Source organism: Oxyura jamaicensis, chromosome 9, assembly GCF_011077185.1.
Source record: "Oxyura jamaicensis isolate SHBP4307 breed ruddy duck chromosome 9, BPBGC_Ojam_1.0, whole genome shotgun sequence".
In the NCBI taxonomy this organism is placed as follows: Eukaryota; Metazoa; Chordata; class Aves; order Anseriformes; family Anatidae; genus Oxyura; species Oxyura jamaicensis.
Window position 1 is genome coordinate 19,374,411 of NC_048901.1, and position 21,512 is coordinate 19,395,922.

Below are 21,512 nucleotides of genomic sequence, written 5' to 3' on the forward strand. Positions count from 1 at the left end.
TTGTGGGAAGCATATGTCCTGGATAAAGTCTCATCTTCAGGGCCACCAATGCTGTATTAACTTATAGTATACATATTAATATTCACTGTATCAAAAACGTAATGGGTCTGATGCATACTGCAGTTCTAGAAGTGTAAAAATCGATCAAATTAAAAGAATGGAAGAAAATTCACAAGAAGTACGTACGGGAAAAATAAATGAAGGTATGTACACCTGGGTTTACCATTCATACCAGGGAAATGAGAAAGCTGGTTTCCAGCCATGACATAATCCTTAATTATATTGGTTTTCTGCTTTTGCAGGTGTCATGAAAAGATTTTCATGTTCACTTTAAATCAGCTTTAAAGTTAACCATAATTACATCTCTGCAGATGTCTAATTCAGCATTACTTAATGCAGCAAGTGGTCTTAAAATAGTAAAAATATACAAAACAACAAATACAGTCATTACTTCATGGTCAATATACATAACTGTGAGTGGAGAAACCGTTTGAATTGTCGCTCAGATCAGGTGTTTTGAGTATGACTTATTCCCTGACTCATAATATGATTGTCACCAGTTTTTAAGAACCTCATCACAAGACACATGACATCTATTTAGTGAACCACAGAAACTGAGGACCTCATCCTTTCATTCAATGTCTGCTACCAGACTAGAAGAAAATCATCTTCCAAATTTGCATTATCTAAGATTTACCAAGGACTGTAGAGGACCTCAGGTGTTCTGACAGTACATAGCTGCCAATACTCACCTCTCTCTTGAAATTTCTTTTTGCCTTCCCACGTTCTTAACATAAAAACTGTTCCTGGAATATTTCCTGTGACATTTTTTTTTTTAAACTTTTTTATTTATTTTTTTTTGCCATTAGTAGATCCAAAAATGAGCTACACAGAAGCTTAGTGATGCTGTGTGTCAATTTTTCTATCTTGAATATTTGAGCTCATCATCTCTAACTTACACTGACAAAAACTGTAATTAGACTGCACAAGTTTGAAGGAAGAAGGCTGAAGGAAGTAAGAATTTTTAGGCATGAAATACATTTTGACAAATGCCTATTGGAGAGAAGGGAGCTGAACAAGGACTGCAGTGATCAGAAAATGCAAACGTGAGTGGGGGAAATGAAAGGAAAAGTAGAACAAGTGGAAAACAAGTGATGGAAAAATCAGTACAAAAAGATGAAGAAAAGTAGCTATGGTACCAGTTTCTGTAAGACTGGAAGTGAGGCATAGGAACTTACATTTCATAGGGCAAGAAATTGACAGAAAAAAAGGCAGAAGTTGTTAATAACGTGGCAGGTAATAATAAGGAATCCAGGATGTAAAGCCACAATAAAGAGGACATGGACAATAGGAAGGATTTATAGGGAAGGACAAAAATAAGTACATTGTACAAAATAAGACACAGCAGGACTGAGTTTGGAGATGTATAGAAAAAGAGACAAAGTTTTCCTGGAGGGTTGAATCTGAGAAGAAAAGAGACTCATCAGTACTGACAGAACCAAGAAGCACCACCGAAGACTTAGAAAGTGAAATGAGTAATGCCACTTATCACAACTGCATTTATAAGATGTGGAACAATTATAGAAAAAAAAAAAAAGAGATGTAAATTTTCGAAGATACAAGATATTAGGGTGAAAAGTCAGATGTAAAATCCTTGCTGCGCAGTAAAAAGAAAATTAATTTATTCTGACTGAATGGCAAAATTTGAGATACACTATTCTAAAACCAGTACACAATTCTATCCTTCTCACCCAACATCATTCCAGGATTGTATTTATTTTTTTTCATGACAGATAATATAACAATACAGAATGTGATCAACTACTGTCAGCACAACATGAATAGTTGCAGGATTTCCAACCCTGAGGATTATCTGCACCATATCAAATCACCCTCTGTTCCACATAGTACAATTCAGGAAAAAAAAAAAATCCATTTGTTTGTTTTATGTCAGTCAAAAATGTCTGGAACATTACATATACAAAGTATACAAGAATATTTTCTATTTGAGGCCACAAATGAAGAGTTCAAAGTGAAAAAGCAAATCTGCAGAGTCTGAGACAGAATCACTGCCTGTTGTAGAAACACTAGACTAGTATTTTTTTCAAATGACATTGCACGACATGTTTACCCATGTCATTGTTTAAGATTAGGAGGATATTTCCATCTCTAATGCTTGTCCTCTGTAAACCCAATAAGCATCTTGTTTACACACAGAGATTTAATAAGGACTTAAATTTCCTACTTAAATGTATCTCTAGAAATTTAAGTCTGGGCGTATGTGAATTTTGACACCTGAGAATCTGCTGCAGTTTATCAGCAAAACAGAAATAAATCCAGTAGACTCTGTACATATGTCAGGAATGTATATAACAGAACTCAATCTGAAAGGAAAACATTTGTTCTAGTGAACAACAAACACTTGCTTGGCATGAGACACTTGAGTGGCATGAGATTAGCAGCGATGCAAATTACCTTTTTGCGTGGTGCTAAAAGCATCTTTGGATTGTTCTTTCATCGCATTATGGCAAATTCAGGATACACAATCTCTCATCACTTCCATTGAGTATTTATTCAGTGCATTGTAATGCACTGATTTGTTGTAACTTTTTAGCCCAATGGAGTGTTAATGCCACAGCTGGGTATCCATGATAAAAAGAAGCATGTGGAAGAAGTTTAACTTGCACAAATGAGCAAGACAAACTGCTGGAGGTCTTTCTTGAAAACACAGATTGTTTTATCCTTACTTTTTGCCTAATTAATGCTTGTTTCACTCAATTATTTTCTCTACTAGACATAGCAAAATGACATTTGCAAAAATTCCGTAAAAAATGTTGACAGATGCATACAGCCTTAATGGACAGTGTAAACTTGGCAGACTAAGGTAAATGAAACTTGAAACAGGAAATTCTCGCAGGTCTTTGCTTCAATCTGTTAAATTATGGCTGAAGCACCCTTTGTTTAGACTACAGAGATAGAGCATCTTCTCCTAACCCCAGCAGGAAACTACACGCAGTGATATGTTAGTAACAGTAATCATTTTACTGCTCATTATAGAAGAATGATGTATCAATTCTGCTCAATAATTGCCCTATGGCAATGACTGGAATAAGAAATCTGCATATATACAGTATACATACAGTACATGTACACAATGAGAGACTACAGCTATGGCGATGAGAGTACAAAATACAAAGAAATTGCAGAAAAGATATATTGGCTTCCCTTTAGTAAACAGGCACGAGTAGGTTGCAACCCACCTCCTGCAATAAAGCAAAAAATCCACTTTTCTTTTTAATTCAACTTCTAGAAGAGAAGACATAGTATAGATCCAGAGAGCTGTGAATTAGGACAAACACAAGCCTAAAAATGATGCCTAAACTTCAGCAAATTTGTCAAGTACTTTGATTGAGGTTGAGAATATGAGTCCAAATGGGTATACAGGAAGCAATCATTTTTTCATGAAGAATACGTGCTTTACTGTGCACACAAATTCTTCCTTCAGAAGGCTGTAAATTACAGTATTTATGGAATCTTAATGATCTAAACACAGTTGGAGCCTGAAGGTCAAGGCTGCAAACTGCATCCTAAATTTCTGTTTACAGATGAAGCATAGTATTTATTGCTGCACTGCTTGTGCTGCTATAGTTAAAGGGCTGCCAGCATTTCCATTATAAACCCCTATTTCAGGGGTTTATAACTTGCCCATCAATCTTCCCACTGGGATGAAACACAGCATATGAGGTCCTGGCTGTGAGACTGATATATTTTTTTGTTTTGTTTTGTTTTCTTTACCAAATTACAAAAAGAAAAGTGTGAAGTTATAGAAGCAAAAAAGTACATCAGATTTTTTCAAATATTTCTAGTGTTCCTGTCATACTATTCAATAATAGCTTCAGAACACAAAATACATTTGTATAACTGCATCAGTTAATGGAAGGACTTTCAATAACCAACTGGTGAAAAATAACCCAAATAAAGACATAACTGCTAGATGAATTTTTCAAAAGAAAATGTAGCAACGATTTTGAATGTCAGGAAAGGAATTCAGAAATCTATCACTGCCCTTGATTCTGTCTGCATTAAAGGTAAGCCCACACTACAACTGCATACCTTGAACAGTACAAAGAGTGCATTATTTTTAAATAAGTTTCTAAACGATCATCATCTAAATGATGATACACAAGGTGTACTTTACAGCAATACACTACAGATGATGTTAGGTAGAATACTTCAGGGTAAAAAGTCAAAAAATACTTCCCTCAAACTGTGAAGTAACCTTATCTACTATTAAACCTTGCATCAAATTTAATGAAATCAGTAGGGGAAAATTACAAAACTTTGCCAGTGTAAATACTGCACTCTGTCCTGAAGTGCTGCTGTGAGCAGGAAGGTGAAAAACTTAATTTACCTTCTACCTCTATATCTAGCAATTACATCTTGCTAAATAGCAAACATAATACTGCAAACACTGCAAGAATTTGAATATTAGAAGACCTCTTTAAAAACCCTCTTAGTGAAATCCTAAGTTCTGGTATAATTTATTTTTTGTAAGTAGAGAACAAATGCATACACTGGGCCAGATTCAACAATGTGTTGTGATGCAACACAGACACATTAGATTATACTCAGTTTCATGGATCCTTTGCAACACCATACCAGTTCAAACAAGAAAGACAGCAGCGTTGAACCCGTAATATTAGACTTTCCTTAATTACATTTCAGTGTATCTCTTTATATTATAAATCCAGTCATGGCAAGAATTAAGTAAATTAGTCCCTCCCCAGATATCATTATTATATTTTCTGTATTATAGCTCTGGGGATTTTATTCGCTGACACTGTAGGGTTCATCACAACTACCCTTTTATTTTTCTTTTCCTTTTGGTATTGTTAAAAGATGACTGCATTTGTTTTATGCTGTTCCTAACACTTGGAAGAATCTCTTCCTCCGGATGCTGTAGCTTTCTGCTTTTCTTCCAAACTCTACCTCTACCATCTGTCTACTTTATGTCCACTGGAAACAATCACTTGCAGTAACTTCAACAAGACCTTTGACAATTTTTTTTCCATCACCTGCAACAAATTATTGTTTTATTACTGTAGTTGGCTCTGGCTGTAAGTACATTTATATTCCCACATAACACAGATCCTTCATGCACTTCTTTGTTCTGGCCCCTGTCTGTCCCCTGTGTATGTATGCTAGTTCACTTCTGAGCTCTCTTTCGTGAACATACCAACGAGTTCCCTCTAAAGGAAAATCTGGGTACAGCTTTAGGGACAGTTGTACCTGGGGACCCCTTCTAATAGTCAGTATGGATAAGCCATTGGTGTCCTCCAGCTTCACAGACCTTCAAACTATCCCAGCAGGCCTGGTGAACTCAAACAACATACATGACCTCATTTTATAGCCCAGGGCATGCAATGCATATCCTTGGGGTCAAGCTATAAAACGCTACATTGATGGACTGAAATAGAGTGCTCCAGACAGTTTGTGCAGAAGGGCACTTTATTACGTCTCCTGAGCAGCCAGAAAGCCTGGCATTACACAGGGCAGACTTGGCCAGTTCTTTCTTTGAAAACTTTTTTAAAGCTACTGACTACCGTAAGTTTATTTATTCATTTATATATTTAGGTAGAGGAATCTATGGTTAGAGATACAGACCTGCAGACTTCCTTCTTAAAAGGTCAAAGATAGAATGATTATATCTTAAAATCAACCCGGGCAAGGCTACAGAATAAATACTGCAGAATAATTCTTACAGGAGACAAGATGTCATAAATGGTGGCTGACTAATGCTTTATCATTCACTCCACTCTACTATCTTTGACTGAAAAGCAGCCAAGAACAATGCTATGTAATTAAATACTTTTGAGGGTCTTGTATAATTCTGAATCTTCAATGAACTGTAAAAAATTTTAAATAAAATATAAATAAAATAAATAAAATATAGGTGGAGCTTGTCAAGCTCTATAAGACTTCAAAATATTTTCCTCTTTTAACGCTTACTGTACCATCTAACACAAGTATCTGTCATGCTGCCTGAGTTGCCACCACACAGTACATCTTGTTGGTTGTGATGTCATGACAGAAACACCACAGTGCTGTATTCTAATGACCTTCTAATTCTAATGTATTGTAATAAATTTATGGTTTCTGCAGAGAAGATGAGGAATAAAAAGTAGCTTTAATCTTGGTTATTCAGTGAGATTTTGTTTTTAGAAGTGCGCGACAGTTTTGAACACCAAGCAGTGTGAGATTACCACTTTAGCTCAAATGGAGAACATGTTAAACACCATACCTGTAAAGCCCTGGAGGAGCTTGCTGAAGCAGGAAGCTTTTCTCTAAGCTTTGCAGCACATCATTGAGCATCCGGACTCTGATAGGAGCTCTCTCCTTGGGGTCATTAGCTGGGCGCATCTCATCTGATTGGAACAATTCTGCAGTGTCCCTCAGCTGTGATGCCACTGCAAGCAACTGAGAAGCATCTACTTCATCACCTACAAACACTAAGAGAAGACAGGTGCCAGTAATTCAAGTAATATTATTTAGAACTCTTGCTTACAAATTAAAAATAACAGTTGAATTAGAGCCTTAGATTCTTTTCCTTCATAAAAATCACGTAATAGATCAAGGAAAGCCATAGATCATAGGGTATATGTTGTGATCTATTTTTCAAAGAGGATCGATTTGGACTGTAACATTTTAAGATCTCATAAGCTGTGAGGAATGATTCTGGGGTACAGCTTGGAACCTACCATTGAAAAATACATTCATGAAGAAAGCAAAGTTTAACTATTAGTAACTGTAAAATTTCCCTCTAAGATAGTGTTTGTTCAATTCCATGGGATGCTACTGCTCTCAAGATTGAAAGAGAGGGGTGTGCGCTTAGATGCTATATAGAAAATTGTAATCTAGAGAGCTTAATGGAATTTGGTTCAACATTTTAAAATTCTAGGTGTTAACAACACTTCTAAAAGGGATATGAAATTGCTTCTTTTAATCACTTAAATCATATGCCAATGAGCCAACTAACACTTTAACTGACATACAGATTTATATTCTAAATCAGTCAATATTTTCAAAACTTTTAAAACTTGGAGTGTTAACTGTTACTTTTTAATCTGTTACAGACACAAAAAGAATAAAAACTCCCAGCACTTTGGAGCATGTGACAGTTTTGTATTTCCTGGTTCACAACTCAGAAAGAAAAAGCAATACACGTACTGGAGACTTATGAACATGCAATACACTCCCACCTGCAGTGCAGGTGAAGAGCATGCCTTCCTTTCCTAGTGTGTGCGTAGACTGCATTAAGATCGACCAAATTTATACAAGCTCATGGAGAGAGAGCAGTGTCTGAACCTGATACAAAGTCAAAGCAGTGTGAACCAGCAAAAACATTTCCAGGATGCAGAAATGATCTTTAAGGCCAGGATTCACTTTGCCTATTAAGGACAAGAAATTCACCTCTTTTTAAAATATCATTTAAATGATGATTTAATCAAAACAAACCATTTAACTTTAGAAGCTGGCTGACCTTTGGTTGAATGTACAAATCTCAGCGCATTTACTGTCTTAGTGAATTAAGCCAGCAAAGAGGTTCAAGACAGAAGTCAAATGAATGCTAAAGTTCCTTGCCTAATAGATATATGGAGAGATCAGAAATAGTAAAGGGAGAAACTCAACCAATTTCTCAAACTATGGATTGATGGAAGCTGAAAGGTGAGTATATAACAAGAATGGAAAAACAAATAGATACAACTAAAACATTAAAGGAAGTGCCTGAATATTATATATTCTCCCTCTCATATGGAAAAGGAGAATTGTTATTGGATACATCTAAGCAAAGGGAAAGTTGTTCATAGATTCATATGCATTCCTGTCATTCAGCTGACTAACGCATTCTAATCTAGCACAACAGGAGATGTTCCAAAATACATTGGTATGGAGAGCCAGATGCTGGTTTGAGAGAAACTGACAGACTTCCTGAGCTATCAAGATGAATTTCAACAATTAATGGAAGTTCCCTGTGTGAACAGGAGTGAGAGAAGATGGTTTATGTCAGTCTTGGTTTGGGACAAGGTTGCTTTGTTAATGGCTCTTGATCAGTTTGCCCTTCCCTAATTAGAATGGATATCAGGCACTGTAGTACCTTGATGCACAGGCTTGGTATCTTCCTGATTGAGTATGGAGTAATTTAAAGTTTGAGTGTGTTAGGTTGATACCTCAGAAGAGCATTCTCCAAGCATAAAACCTTGGTACAGTTTGGACATTTGCAAAATATCAGTATCATCACTTTTCAAATCTCAGGCACACATCCTGTGTAGCTGAAGACTTTACAGTTTCTGGGCACATAATCCAGGTATTGTGCATACCTTATCCTGGGACACGTCAGTATGGGAAGGTTTAAGATCACCATTAGATGGAATGCTTTTGTTTCGGCTTCATACTCCAAGTAACATACAATAGTTATAATTGTTATTTTGCATATGATATAAATGATTGTAAATGTCAGCTATGTCTTTTCAACAGAAAATGTGAGATAAAGGCAAAATATATCATCATTGTATATTTGGAAATTAAGCCACCCACCACCGCTCTTTTAAACTAACAAAATAATAAAAAAAGAAAACAGGAAAAGGCTCTCACTACTTCAGCACAGCATACTTTTTGCCCCTAAGCCAACTACATTTCCTTTACATTTATGATTTAAAAACACAGTTTACATCACACTCTAAACCAGAATTCATTGTAAAACAAACACACAGAACCTTTTTTAATACTTCAGTACAAAATCTATAAGTGTCTCTGGCTAGCGTTACCATAGAGAACTACAGACACCGCTTTAAGGGCATCAGCAGTTTTTATCACAGCACACTGAACTTCATTGCCAATGGAAACTGCAATGTATGCTTTGCTCAAGTTGAGAAGCTGAAAGAAAAGGATACATTAACTAATAATGTCTTAAATATCTTGCAATGCTTCTACAGAGAAAAGCAAAAAAAAAAAAAAAAAAAAAAAAAAAAAAGGAAGTGTTATTTCCCTCAAGAGAAAACAATGCTATGTTATTATATTTTGTACTCTTTGTCCTTTTCTCTCCAGTATGAATCTATGAATCATGATGAATCATCTGAGCTAGTTGTTTAGTTGTTAAATAAATAAAATTACAAGTACAAAAAGGTGACTCAAGAGTATATATGCTCCCAATCAGTGAATTATACTGTTGAATTTCATTACACTTGCTAAATGGAGCTGGATTTTAGTCAGGAACAGGTTACCCCAAGTACACCCACACACACATTGAATACAGTAGCCTTTCCTTGTGAATCCAACTGCACTTAGATAAAGTACTGCTAGCAATTTAACATCTTCAAATTGTGTTTGTGCTCTCTGGTATCAGTGTACCTGCCTAGGAATACTTACAGAAAAATGGGCCCAGACAAATCAGCAGGTTAAGGCATGACTCCCACTCTCCATGCGTATGTGTTTGCGTGTAAGTGAGGAGGGAAATTGCTTTAAGTTTTGATTAGCTTTGCACGCTCAGGACTGGGTATGGTGTGGAGTTATATTCACTAGCAACATTTTTTTATGTTGTGCAAAATTGGATGATCAGATCTGGCAATGAAAAATCGGAAAGTGAAAGCTTTGCAAAAACTAAACGAGGTCAGAGACATAAATCCAAGGATATCCTCAGTGCAAAGAATATGTTGCCATCAGCTTCCATTTTGATACCATGATTGCTACTGGCCAAACAAACTAATCTGCTGTTGCTACTACAACTCTCTGCTCAAAGACATGTCGTGCCATATAATTATACATATCAATTCAGAGGAAATTATCTATGACTTTGTACAGAACTACTGAACCAAATATAGCATACTGCTACAGAATAGATACACATCCTTTCCCTTCAGTATCAAATGCTCTGTCCCCAGAAAATGCATTTTTGCATGATTTTTTTCAAAAGCCTGATGGTAAGGTTTACCACTACTAATATATAATATCCTTGAAAGGATACTGAAGACAAGATGTCAGTGTTTCATGGCAAAGAAGGTATTTCTGTCATATATATAGATAACTGTGCATTTTTCACATTCATAGGAGTCAAGAATAATGGGTGGGAACAATAGAGGGAAACTGTCTGAACATTACAGAGAGATGGAGCAAGCAACTCTGAAAAGCATCCTAAGTGATCAGGGAAATATGGTCAAGCGGGTAAAATGCTCCCAAGCTGAAGATTAGCAGATAGCTGCAGGCAATGAGCATGCAGCCATCAAGTAAATGACAGAGATATGTTTCTGTATTGATTTTTCTCAGGACAGAGAGTTCAGAATGATGTTTTGAAATGTATGGGTTGAGCCAGGGCTGTGGAAAGTCATGCAGACTTTCCTGGAAATGGCTTATCATAAAATAGATTATTTTTAAACTTCTGCTAGCACTGCCTACTATTATCACCACAAATACTTCAGCTGCTGTAACTTCTGTAAAAGATCCATTCTGTGCAAAAGAAAGGGACTAACTGATTGGAAGCAACAGACAACTGACACCGTGTCAGTTAAAAAGCTTTAAGTCACAACCTTTGCCTTTCTATATAGGTCAAAACAGAAAGTCTCACCTCCAGTTAACGTTGTCTTGATAGGCCACTCTCACCCACTACCTATTAGAGACGGCTTAGAGCTTATCTGATTTTCCTACTCAGGCTGCCCTGAGAAGCTGTGGATGTCCCATCCCTGAAAGCATTCAAGGCCAGGCTGGATGGGGCCCTGGGCAACCTGATCCAGCGGCATCCTTGCCCATGGGAGGGGGATGGGGACTAGATGATCTTTAAGGTGCCTTCCAACCCAAGCCATTCTGTGATTCTATCAATACACTAAAATATGATGAAACCGTAAAGAACAAGGTACAGAATGGGAAGATAAAGACACATGATACTGAAGCAGAGAGCTTACGTGGACAAGTGACACTGAATAGTGAATGATCCTAGACTTCCTTTCCCTCCCTTGTCCTCAGAACTGGAGCTAAGACAGAGACTCTTTTCATAATTGGTAAGGTTTATTGTTCTTTTGCAAAGTTCTGAGGACATCTTAGTAACATGCAACGGAGTAAGTTTCTTACAACATACCAGTTACTACCAACTGTAGGAAAGAAAAGAAAAACCAGAAAAGGACAGCCCCGAGAAGCAAAAGGAATGTACAGCTGTGCCCTTTAACTGTGTTACCTTAAACAGCTCAAGACAAGCTCTTCTCTCAATACTATATAAAAAGATTGCAGAATGCTTTGTCTTTTATCAAGCCCTTAAAGGCCACAAGACAACAAAAAGAGCTAGAAGTGAGAAGGTGACATAGCAATATTAGTAAGAGCTCCACAATCTTGAAGGTGCACTTTCATATCAAAGCATTTATCCTACACCCAGCAAACAGTGCCAAATCCAGAGTCAGTTATAACTGCACCGTTTACAAGTTAGCAGTCAATTTTGTTTACTTTCTAACTAGGAACTGTCTTGTCCCTCTTCCTAACCCCAACGCATGATATAAAACATCAAGATCATTCAGCTTCAAATACAGACAATATGCATTGGTAAATTATTGTGCTTTGCTGTGGTTGAGAAAGAAGAAAGGTTAGCATGATCCACCAACAAGGCGAGCTAGAGCAGTAATCAAACAAGGAAGATGAAATTGCAGAGACAAATGGCAATGGGATTAGAAACCCTCTCTTGCTTGTACTGAATACAGTCTTGAAGGAAAATAAAATCAAGGAGTACAGTCACAGCAGTTGCTATCTTTGACTGTAATTATGAGACTTTAATACTAATTATTGCTTAACTGACATAATAACATCAGATTAAATATAAACAATTTCTGGTTTTATTTACCAACAAAACCTTTTTTATTTAACATTGTATAATGACACTGTTTAACTAGTAAAATCACTGGCTATCATTCAAGTGGAAAAAATCTGTTGATTCAAGGCAGTAGATGATTCCCTTTTTTCTCTGTATTAAAAGAGAACAACATTCCTCTAACAAGAATTACCTTTAAGACTGTTCTGAACTTCTAGTGCGATGTCGAGGGCGTTAAACGGCAAAACTGGTTCATTGGCAATTTGTAAAGTCACTTGTCCTGTTAGCTGAAAAATATAAACCAAAACAAAACACAAAAACATCAAATAGTTTCTAACAGATTAAATAACCAGCACTTCTTGTAGAATAAACATACTTTCATTACACTGGATTTTCAGGGAAAAATTAGTAATACCCCATAAATACATCTTCATGAAAAGGAAAATGACCTAGATCTGTTGTCTTCCATGACAACATGAAAAGGTGTTAAGAGATTAAAATTTATGACTACCCATAAGAATTCTGTGCAGTACTTTTCTTTGGACAGAGGATACTACACTACAGTAGTCTCTGAAAGGTTTTAGTTGTGCTTTGTTTTCAAATAAAACATCTCCATTTTCTAAGAATAGGAATGAGGTTTATTGTTTTAGGTCTCTGCTTTTAGTCATCAGATTTTAAGAGCTTACACAAATTTTAAAAAAGAAATCACAGACATTGACACAGCTTCAGATCAAGCCCTTGACTAGGAATCACATGGCTAAATTCAAGCTGACCCTAAACCTGAGAATCTTTTGAAGAGATACGTAACAACTTGATACACAGAGATGTACAACAATTAGGACAAAACACTAAATTTTCTTAGTAACTTACTGAATGAAATTACCAAATGAGTGAACTCTCAGTCCACCCCAGACTAGACATTAGAACATGTCATGAAACCCAATGGCATGAACGCTTCCGTTCAACAGTTTCAGAGATGAGGCCAAGTACTGACTAGCCTGAGCTGGTTTTTTATTTTTTATTTTTTTTCCCATTTACACAAGACAGGTTCTCCAGCTCAAGGCTGTGACATGATACAGGGGCTATGTATGGAAATGCGTCTTTTTGATGGACTATACCTAACCTGTGATTAAACAGATGATTTTGGTCTCTAGGCTGCCAAGTCCATCACTGTTTGTGGGAGCTATAAGAGCAAACTGAGAAAAACATGCAAGAAACTTCAATTCATCTCCTTTGTATCTTGATATTGCAAAAAGGATGAAAATCACTGTAGGACTGCATTCTAAAAGGGAATGACGGCTGCAGGTGATGGTGATCATGTTGATAAAAATGTGGACTGAACAAAATAATACTGTACAATACTTTCCAAGGTGCTGGGCATGTTAAAATAATATCTGTCCTTCAGAAGCAATATGATAGCTGCTGTGATGAAAGCAGCATTTTAATTTTACAATAAGAAGTAGTAGGAAAAGACAACAATCCTAAATAGTAATAAAAACAATATCACAGCAAGGGAAAAGGAAAACCCTTCCCTAGGAAAGTAAATGAAAATAGGGTAATAACAGGAGGACAACTTTCCTGAAGAAAGTTTAATAGAACTCCAACAACATTTCTAAGAATGCATTTAAGAAATAGTGTTTCTGACCTGATCACAGCCTGAGCTGAGTCTCTGTACTGAGACTGAAGGAACATGCTGTATATCACACTGCAACCTACATCTGTGCAGAGACATACTCTGGAGCTATTGAGATTTACTTCTAGAAAATAAAATATTGCCAAAGACACAAAGAAAAAGCCTACCATATATAGAGTGAGAAAAAAGTAGGTAGCAATGGTGATATGTCAGCATGTTTTCAGGAAAACTAAAGAACTAAGACTGAGCTTGGAGGAAGATGAAAAATGCTGTTTGGACATCTGTGTTAAAAATTGCACAGTAACCTCTTATATGATTTTTCTCCAAACCTCCCAACTGCATGGGACATTAATGTTTGAAGGCCATTACGTTTTCTGTCAGCGCTTATACACATAAGAATCTCTGCATTGAAAAGCAATAGGAAACAATGGTGTTACGAATAAAAGAGTGGTACTGCAGAAATCAAAGAAATAAAATTGTTAGGGCACACAGAAAGCTGTACAAAACTGTACAAAACAGGTTCATGTAATCCAACCATAAACAACTTTAAAAATTTGTTTTTAAATGTCCAAACACCATGCAAAATCCTTCCTTGTCCTGCACTGAACTCTCTCAATATGCAACTGCCCAAAATATTAATAACCTGTAAGTTGCTACAGAAAAGGAACTGAGGAAATGAAATAACATCCTATTAAGCAGGAGGCATTCTATATGGAGCCCAAACCCATTGAATCCTAAATATTACTTCCATGATACACCATTTCTGTAAAAAATCTTCACTAAACCATAATGAAAGATACATATTTACATAAAAGATACTCATTTTAGTGACTTGAACGGTTATACCATGCTATTGATTCTTTTTCATCTGTTACTGCAATGCATTAGAACACAAGGGTATGGAGAAAAAGTGGTTCTTTTTGAGACACCAATGTGATATTAAAGAGAACACTACAGTAAGCATTTTTTCCTTTTCATCTGAGTTCTTTCCTTTTGTATCTCTTCCAAGCAATTTTATTTTGTTTTGTGACTACTCAAGTTGTTTCCTCTTACTTATCCAAATAAAGTTATACCACCAAAATGTTATGACTGACCAAAGCATTTTGGAAATTTTATAGCTGCTCTGCATGTAATACTACAGACGTTTGTGTGTCAGTGAACAGGTAACAGCAGTGCTTATTAAATCATGTACTCTTTAGGCTAATCTGGAAGAAATCAATCACATGAAGGAAAGCTCAGAGCATTGATTTGAACAAAGTAATAATGCTGCAGAAGCATATATCAAACCCACATAGGGCAGCAAGGCAGAAAAGGCCACTGATTTCTTATTTATAGTATTATTTTCGGATATACCATTTCCCCAAGTACAACACTGAATATACACAGAAAATAGACAAACTTCTTCCCCCTTTTCCCCAATGAAAAATGGTTCTGACTATTGAATTATTAAATTTAAGAATAACTTAGCAAAGAGTAAATGCAACTATTTTCTCATAAACTGAAATATACATAAACTGAAATATATAATTGAGTCTATTCCCATACTGAACTGATTGTAACACTAATGACAACTTCTCAAGTAACATTTATACACAATGATGCACACACAATGCACACAGTAATTGATGTAACATATGCACAATTATCCAGTCTAAAGAAAAAAATAGTTCAAATGCTAATTGATTCTGAAATTCTTTTCTTTTACAATTTAAAATGAAAAAAAAAAAAAGAATAATGTTTCTACCACTTGACTTAGAGAAAGGTATTCTTCAGTAAAGTAAAAGGCATTTAATGAACTTCCAATTATTTTAAAGATAAATACTAATGTAAAACATAAGGATAATAGTAGAGTTATACAGTACATTGCAAAATAAATCTGAATATGCAAAATAGGCTTATAACTATTAACTGTGTGAGGTATCCTTTTTTCAAGATCTTTTACCTTACAGCATAAACACATTTCTAGGAAGGAAATAATGACCGCCCCTGCCTTTACCTGTCTGACACCGTGCAAATCTCAGAAGCCAAAAAAAGCTCTACCAAAAATGCTGGTGTTAAAGACAATTTAGTATCCCATGACACTTCCTAAATGCAGCCATTGGCTCTACTGTCCTGCAAAGTGTTGTAACCTACTCACTTTGAAAAGTCTAAGTCTTAGATCTTGAAATTTTACACAACTTATGAACTGCAGTTCACTATAAAAGTCATCTCACAAGGACTTTCTTTAGATCTGTATCACTCCCCAAAAGACTGTATGACCATAAAATAACAACTTGGTTAAACACATGCAATATGTTTATCTATGTAAATTAGAAATATTCTCTGTCTTGTTAGCTCTCACACAATGTAAATAAGAAAACTAAAATGGAGGGCGGGAGTGGCTTTCATCGGAGGAAATGCTTTTTGTGTGTGTGTGTGAATGTCACACCTGTTTTAGCAGTGAGTTAAACTGTTAAAATGAGTCTTCATGGTAACTTAATCCTTCAAATATCAAAACTGCCTACCTAACAGGTTGAAGCACTTTGACTGGAATGCAATTAAAAAAAAAATAATATTAAAATAAAATCCAGAATACAAAAATATGTTTTTTTTTTTTTTTTTTTTTCTTTTCCTCCACACATCCAGTTCTGCTTTTGGGGAATGCTATTCTTGGTCAAGACCTGCAGGGATACATCTTAAATATTATCCACTTTTGATGGACAATGCAGGGATGGCAACTTATCTACTTATCTTCCATTCCACCATATGTGCAGAAACTTGAAAGATAATGAACACGTTTAGTGGATACAATGACATGAAAATATGCATGATAGGGAACAGTCTGCTAGAAAATAGTGTGCAGGCACTTTCTTTAGCACAGAAGTTCACATGCCACTTTTTTTTTTTTTTTTTTTTTTTTTTTTGTCTAGTGAGATTTGGAACCGTGCACAGTATCTAGCCCATGAGCTATGTAAAGCTCAGTGGGTGTGAGTGCTAAGCTTCTAGAACATTTTTGGTTACGTTAAGAGTGCTAAACTCAAAACCGACATTTCAGATCTCATGTGCCAAGTTACAAACAGCATAACTGGATGGGCTTTAAGGTGCCTTCCAACCCGAACCAGTCCGTAATTCTATGATTCTACTCTTTTTTTTCTTCCCTTCACATTATCACTTCCAAATTTTTGTTATATATAATTTTATTCTATGCATATTAAAAACACTTTACATTACTGATACCTGTGCACTATTAGAGAAAACCAGCATACATACGGCAGCTGATCTACCAAAAACATGACAATCATTAGCAAGCAGCTAATGCAATGATGTGGCACAGGCTATCTGTGTAGATTCCTGACTAGACTCAACAGACCCGCTCTATATAGTACTTGAACAGTTCCTGTAAATAAGGAATAAATCCCTGCATACATTAAGTTCCTCTCTCAGAATCCCAACATTAGCAAACTCAAGTTTTAAAATAATCAGCCTTCCCCAGCCTCTCCATCCTGCAAAATTAAATAAATATTTTTGATAATACAGATTTCCCAAATTTACTTCCTTTTTTTTTTTTTTTTTAAGACTTCAAGCTATCAGATTTTTTTTTTTTTTAATCCTGCAAGAGAAACCAAATCTACTTAAATGAAATCCTTGATTTCCAAGCTATACCATAATTTCATCCTAGTATTACAGGTTGAATGGCAGTAATTGTGAGGCTCAAGATAAATTAATAAGCATTTTAAACACAGATCTCAATGCACTTCAGATTTTTTTTCTGCATAGTCAGTCTCCACAGTTGTTTTTCTTATGGTCACCACCCCAAAAAAGCTACTTGAGTTTCTTAAGGTCATAAAGGAGAATTCTGTGGCAGAAGGATGAGAAAATGACTAGTTCTTTGACTATTTTTCTGAACTGCTAAAGGAATATTCCCTTGAAAAAGAAACAGAAATTTGGTCATATGTGCACACAACCATGTTTGCTTTGATCTAAAATTGTCAACTTCTGAAAATTCAGAATTTTTTAAAAAATTAAATAGTACCATATTTGGTTGTTGTTGTTGTTCTTACTAAAATCCACCTCAGCCCTGGGATGTGTATTTACACTACAGATCTGGTGAAATTTTGGGTTATATGATATTTGGTTCAAAATACTGCATTTTAGGTCAGTAGAGGGCTCTCTGAGAAAAGAGTACAATGAGTCTATGGCTACAATAGGTGAACTAGAGTATAGTAATTCATAACAGATAGCTGTTTCTAACCAAGGGAAACAAATCATATCTGAGGTCTTGTAAATATTGCACCTTATTTCAACACCCCCTCCATCATTTCATATTGCTTTATTTATTCTCAATATAGGAAATACTGACCAAGAAGTAAAAGTCTTAATGAACAAAGCATGAATCTCTTTGCAGGTATCCTGTGTGTAGCAAACTACACAAGTTACTTGATTAAGGTGGCTTACAGCATTAGGCAACCCAAAGTTAGGTACTAAAATATACTGGAATATGCATATATAAATATATTATATACTTTGGGCAGCTTACTGTGGAGCACAGGTCTCGATTTACAGTCATATGCTACCTTTGCTGCATGGCTCGACGCAATTCTGAAGAACATACAGATTAAGATCAAAAGGATTCTGTTATTTAAATTATTAATTTTATTAATACCCTATTTGTTGGCTGACATTACGTTGCTTAGAGGACTGAAAGTAAATTTCCTATAGATTTCATTCACAGCTGGTAGGGTCCATTCAGCCCAGTGCCTTAAATCAACTGCACTTCAAAGAAACTCGTACTCCCATTTTGTTTTCTGTGTATGTATAGAAATTCCTACATCTTAAAGATTTATGTAAATTACATGGAAGTATAAATGCTGTGCATATTAAGCTATTTATTTGAATAATATTCAAAATATTTATTTTAAATGGTATGGATTTCTAACAAGCAGCATTACCCCATGCCCCAGGTTATAACTCTGTATGGTTGTATGGAATTAAGAGTTAGTAAAGCTGTTTCTTTCCACCCATTTCTACCTTCTAACCTGATCACCAACAAAAAGGATGTGTGTGAGGACATCAAGCGGATACCACTCCTCTCCCCGTGTGTGGCAGTGAGCAGTCTGCCTCCCTTCACACAGCAGCAGAGGTGCCTCGAGTCCTGCACCACTGCACTCTGGAGCTCACCATCAGGGGATGTGCCAGATGCCAGGAGCACAAACAGGTCCCAGATGGGACCAGACAGACTCATGCAGGGCAGGTGCACTGCTGACTACTAAAAAACATGCTCCAGATTCAAATTTCAACTGTGGTCACAGGAGAAGCACACTTCTGAGGTGTTTGTCAGTAGCTATGGTCAGAGACGGGGACCAGGGCTGAAGTCCAGCCTGTTAAGGCAGTTCTCATGCTGTTGTTACTGCAGCAGCAGAGAGCAGGGATCAGTAACTCAGCTTCCAAGATAACAGCTTAACTTAGGCTTGGCACCGCATGAATGAACCTGGTTTGTTTGGAATTGAGGCAGAGTCATTTCGTGCCTGTGCTGAAGACACAGTGATAATGCTCGCACAGGGAACCATGAAGCTGACTTGAAAGCACAGTTCCCTGTGTGGGAAGGGTAGCAGTGCAGAATTGTAGCTAGACAGGGAGAGTTTCTGAAGTGATTTGTTCTTATTTTTTCCTGCATATAAACACAAATTGCAAATCTTTGAAGTATGCAGGTAAGCAGCAATAATCTTGAGATGAGTTTATAATCATGTATTTCATATTTATGTCTGTCAAATTCTAGTGGTATCTAGGTGCAAAGAAAGTGTCAGATGAATCAAATTCTAGAAGGGCCACTCAATTTAAGCCTCTTGTTAAAAAAAAAAAAAAAAAAAAAAAAGTTTAAAGTCACTCAGACTTTTCTTTAGTGTGGGTAGTTACGAGCATGCCAAAGGATATAACAGATGCCCTTCTGCACAAAGAGCTTCACGAGCACTGGGTGAAGTGCTCACACCACAAGGATATAAATCTTTACACCATTACAAACCTTCATGCTATATTTCTTAAAGAGAATTTTAAAAGTTTATTCCAGCATTAATTCTTTTTTATCTCCAACTTTAAAGGCAGGTTGCTCTGGTTACCAGCTGCACGCTTTGAATGTGACAAATACAGAAAATTTTGTTTTAGAGCTGAATAATTTGCATACAGCATTCCCATAAACAAGGATGGCATCACTGCACACAAAGTGACCTTTTAAATGCTTGCGTTCTCTGACCCACTTCAGGTATAGCAAGAGAAGTGGGAAACTGCATCCTTTTTAAAGATCCTTTTGAAATAAGCAATGTTAACTGCCTGAAGCTGGTTACAGGCAGTCCTGAGGAAATGGATTTAGCTATTGTGGTAGAAAGAGAAATATGTAATAAAATGTGAAATGAAATTTATTTGCACACATCAGAGGCAAAGATCTCTAATGACAACGATCACATACAAAAATTGCACCTTGGATAGATCTCTACTACCTTAAATCAAGACTACATAGCTTATTGTTTTCTTTATTTTCACATGTAATACAGGCATTCCAAGGACAGTACATACCACTAGCTAACTGCACACTGTAGGACAAGAAATTTTGAGTATTTTCAAACCATGAAGGAAACCTTAAAGAAAGCAAATGCCACCTCAGAATAAAAGACAAGATATATCAGTGTAGATTCCTATGCACTGGTACATAGCTATAGAAAACATCATATTCTTCTTTGCTATTAAAGGCCTCCACTGTGTTTGCTACCAGTTAGTGAATATCAGTTCCTTTCCCAGACGAATGTACGTGTTTAAGACTCCAGTGAAGATGCTAGCTCAACCTGCCCTCCTTACCACCAAGCTCAAGGTGATAAGAATCAGCAAGATAATTAATAGCTTTGTTAATGGCTGCCAGACAGTTGGCCATTCCTACTGGTCTATGAGCCTTGCAAATCAGACAATAGTGACTAGCAGATAAAACAAGCAACAGTGCAAGTTTGCATTAAATCACCCAGATTCACAAGCACTCTAAAATAATACAAACTTTAGCACAGCAAACAGCATAATTTCTTACAGTCTTCATTAATGAAAGTACCTTCTCATGTGGTTCAAGCTACATGCATGAACCAAGAATCTTCCTGAATTAGGACCAATCCCGCTATCATACATTCAGGGACATGCAAATACTCCCATTTGGTCTGTAACACAAGTTCCTAGTGCTGAATCTGCAGGACTCAGCCAGAAACTTGTGGAATTGTCAAAAAAACAGATAATAGTCATCAGAGAAGTGCAATAATGAAGAAATCAGCAATATGAAGCTTCAACTATAGCTTTCAGTTTAGACCTCGATATCATCTTTTTAATCACTCCCCATTTACAGAAATGGTTTTGATTTAATTGAACTCCTAAAAAAAAAGTCTCTAATCACACTTCATCAGCAAGCAATTATTATTCAAAGGAAACCATATGTACTATTAGGCCCTCTTAATTAAAATAATGCATATAATCTGCTTCAGTATCTAACAGTCATTCTCCTTGATGTTCCTAATTCCTCCTTTTTCTTCCATTACTGTGACAATACATTTTTATTCCATTACTGTGACAATACATTCTTATTCGATTTTCTCTCGTCTATCCCAACTTCATTCATACACTTTTCAATGTTAATGTATCATGATATCAGAACACTGGAATGCGTTTATATTCCACCATCCAAAACTCATTGCATAGCATGACCTTCAAAATGTACCAGACCTGACTCAGTCTGGATATTTATGAGAAGAGGATGAGGGAATGCTGTAACAGGAACCTTATACCATCTTTGATTTGCAATCAGTACGTCTTCTCTGCGGACGTGAGGAATGTATGCCAGGCAGCATTCAGGCCTTAGCAAAAGACAGATGGGATTTGGGAAGAACCAGGGACAATGGATGGAAGAAATTGACTCTTGGAATTGAAGAACCTGAAGAAAAGCTTCAATGAGGGGTAGAGGCAACGGTTTCTTGAAGATCAGAAGTGAAATCTTGGGACAATCAATTCAACACAGACTCAACAGAACAAGCATTA

General features: G+C 36.3%; 1 protein-coding gene across 9 annotated transcripts in view; it reads right to left on the reverse strand.

The window, feature by feature from the left end:
- Positions 1–21,512, reverse strand: part of NAALADL2 (N-acetylated alpha-linked acidic dipeptidase like 2) — a 438,092-nt gene that overhangs the window by 16,093 nt on the left and 400,487 nt on the right. For 8 of the 9 annotated variants that reach the window (XM_035335008.1, XM_035335005.1, XM_035335007.1 and 5 more), the window contains 2 exons: positions 12,036–12,129; positions 6,302–6,509 (listed from right to left, as the gene is read on the reverse strand). In XM_035335008.1, the coding sequence (XP_035190899.1) occupies positions 6,302–6,509; positions 12,036–12,129 (302 nt within the window). Of the gene's footprint in view, positions 1–4,586; positions 4,692–6,301; positions 6,510–12,035; positions 12,130–21,512 lie in introns of those variants that run through there. The other variant, XM_035335010.1, reaches the window with a different exon arrangement.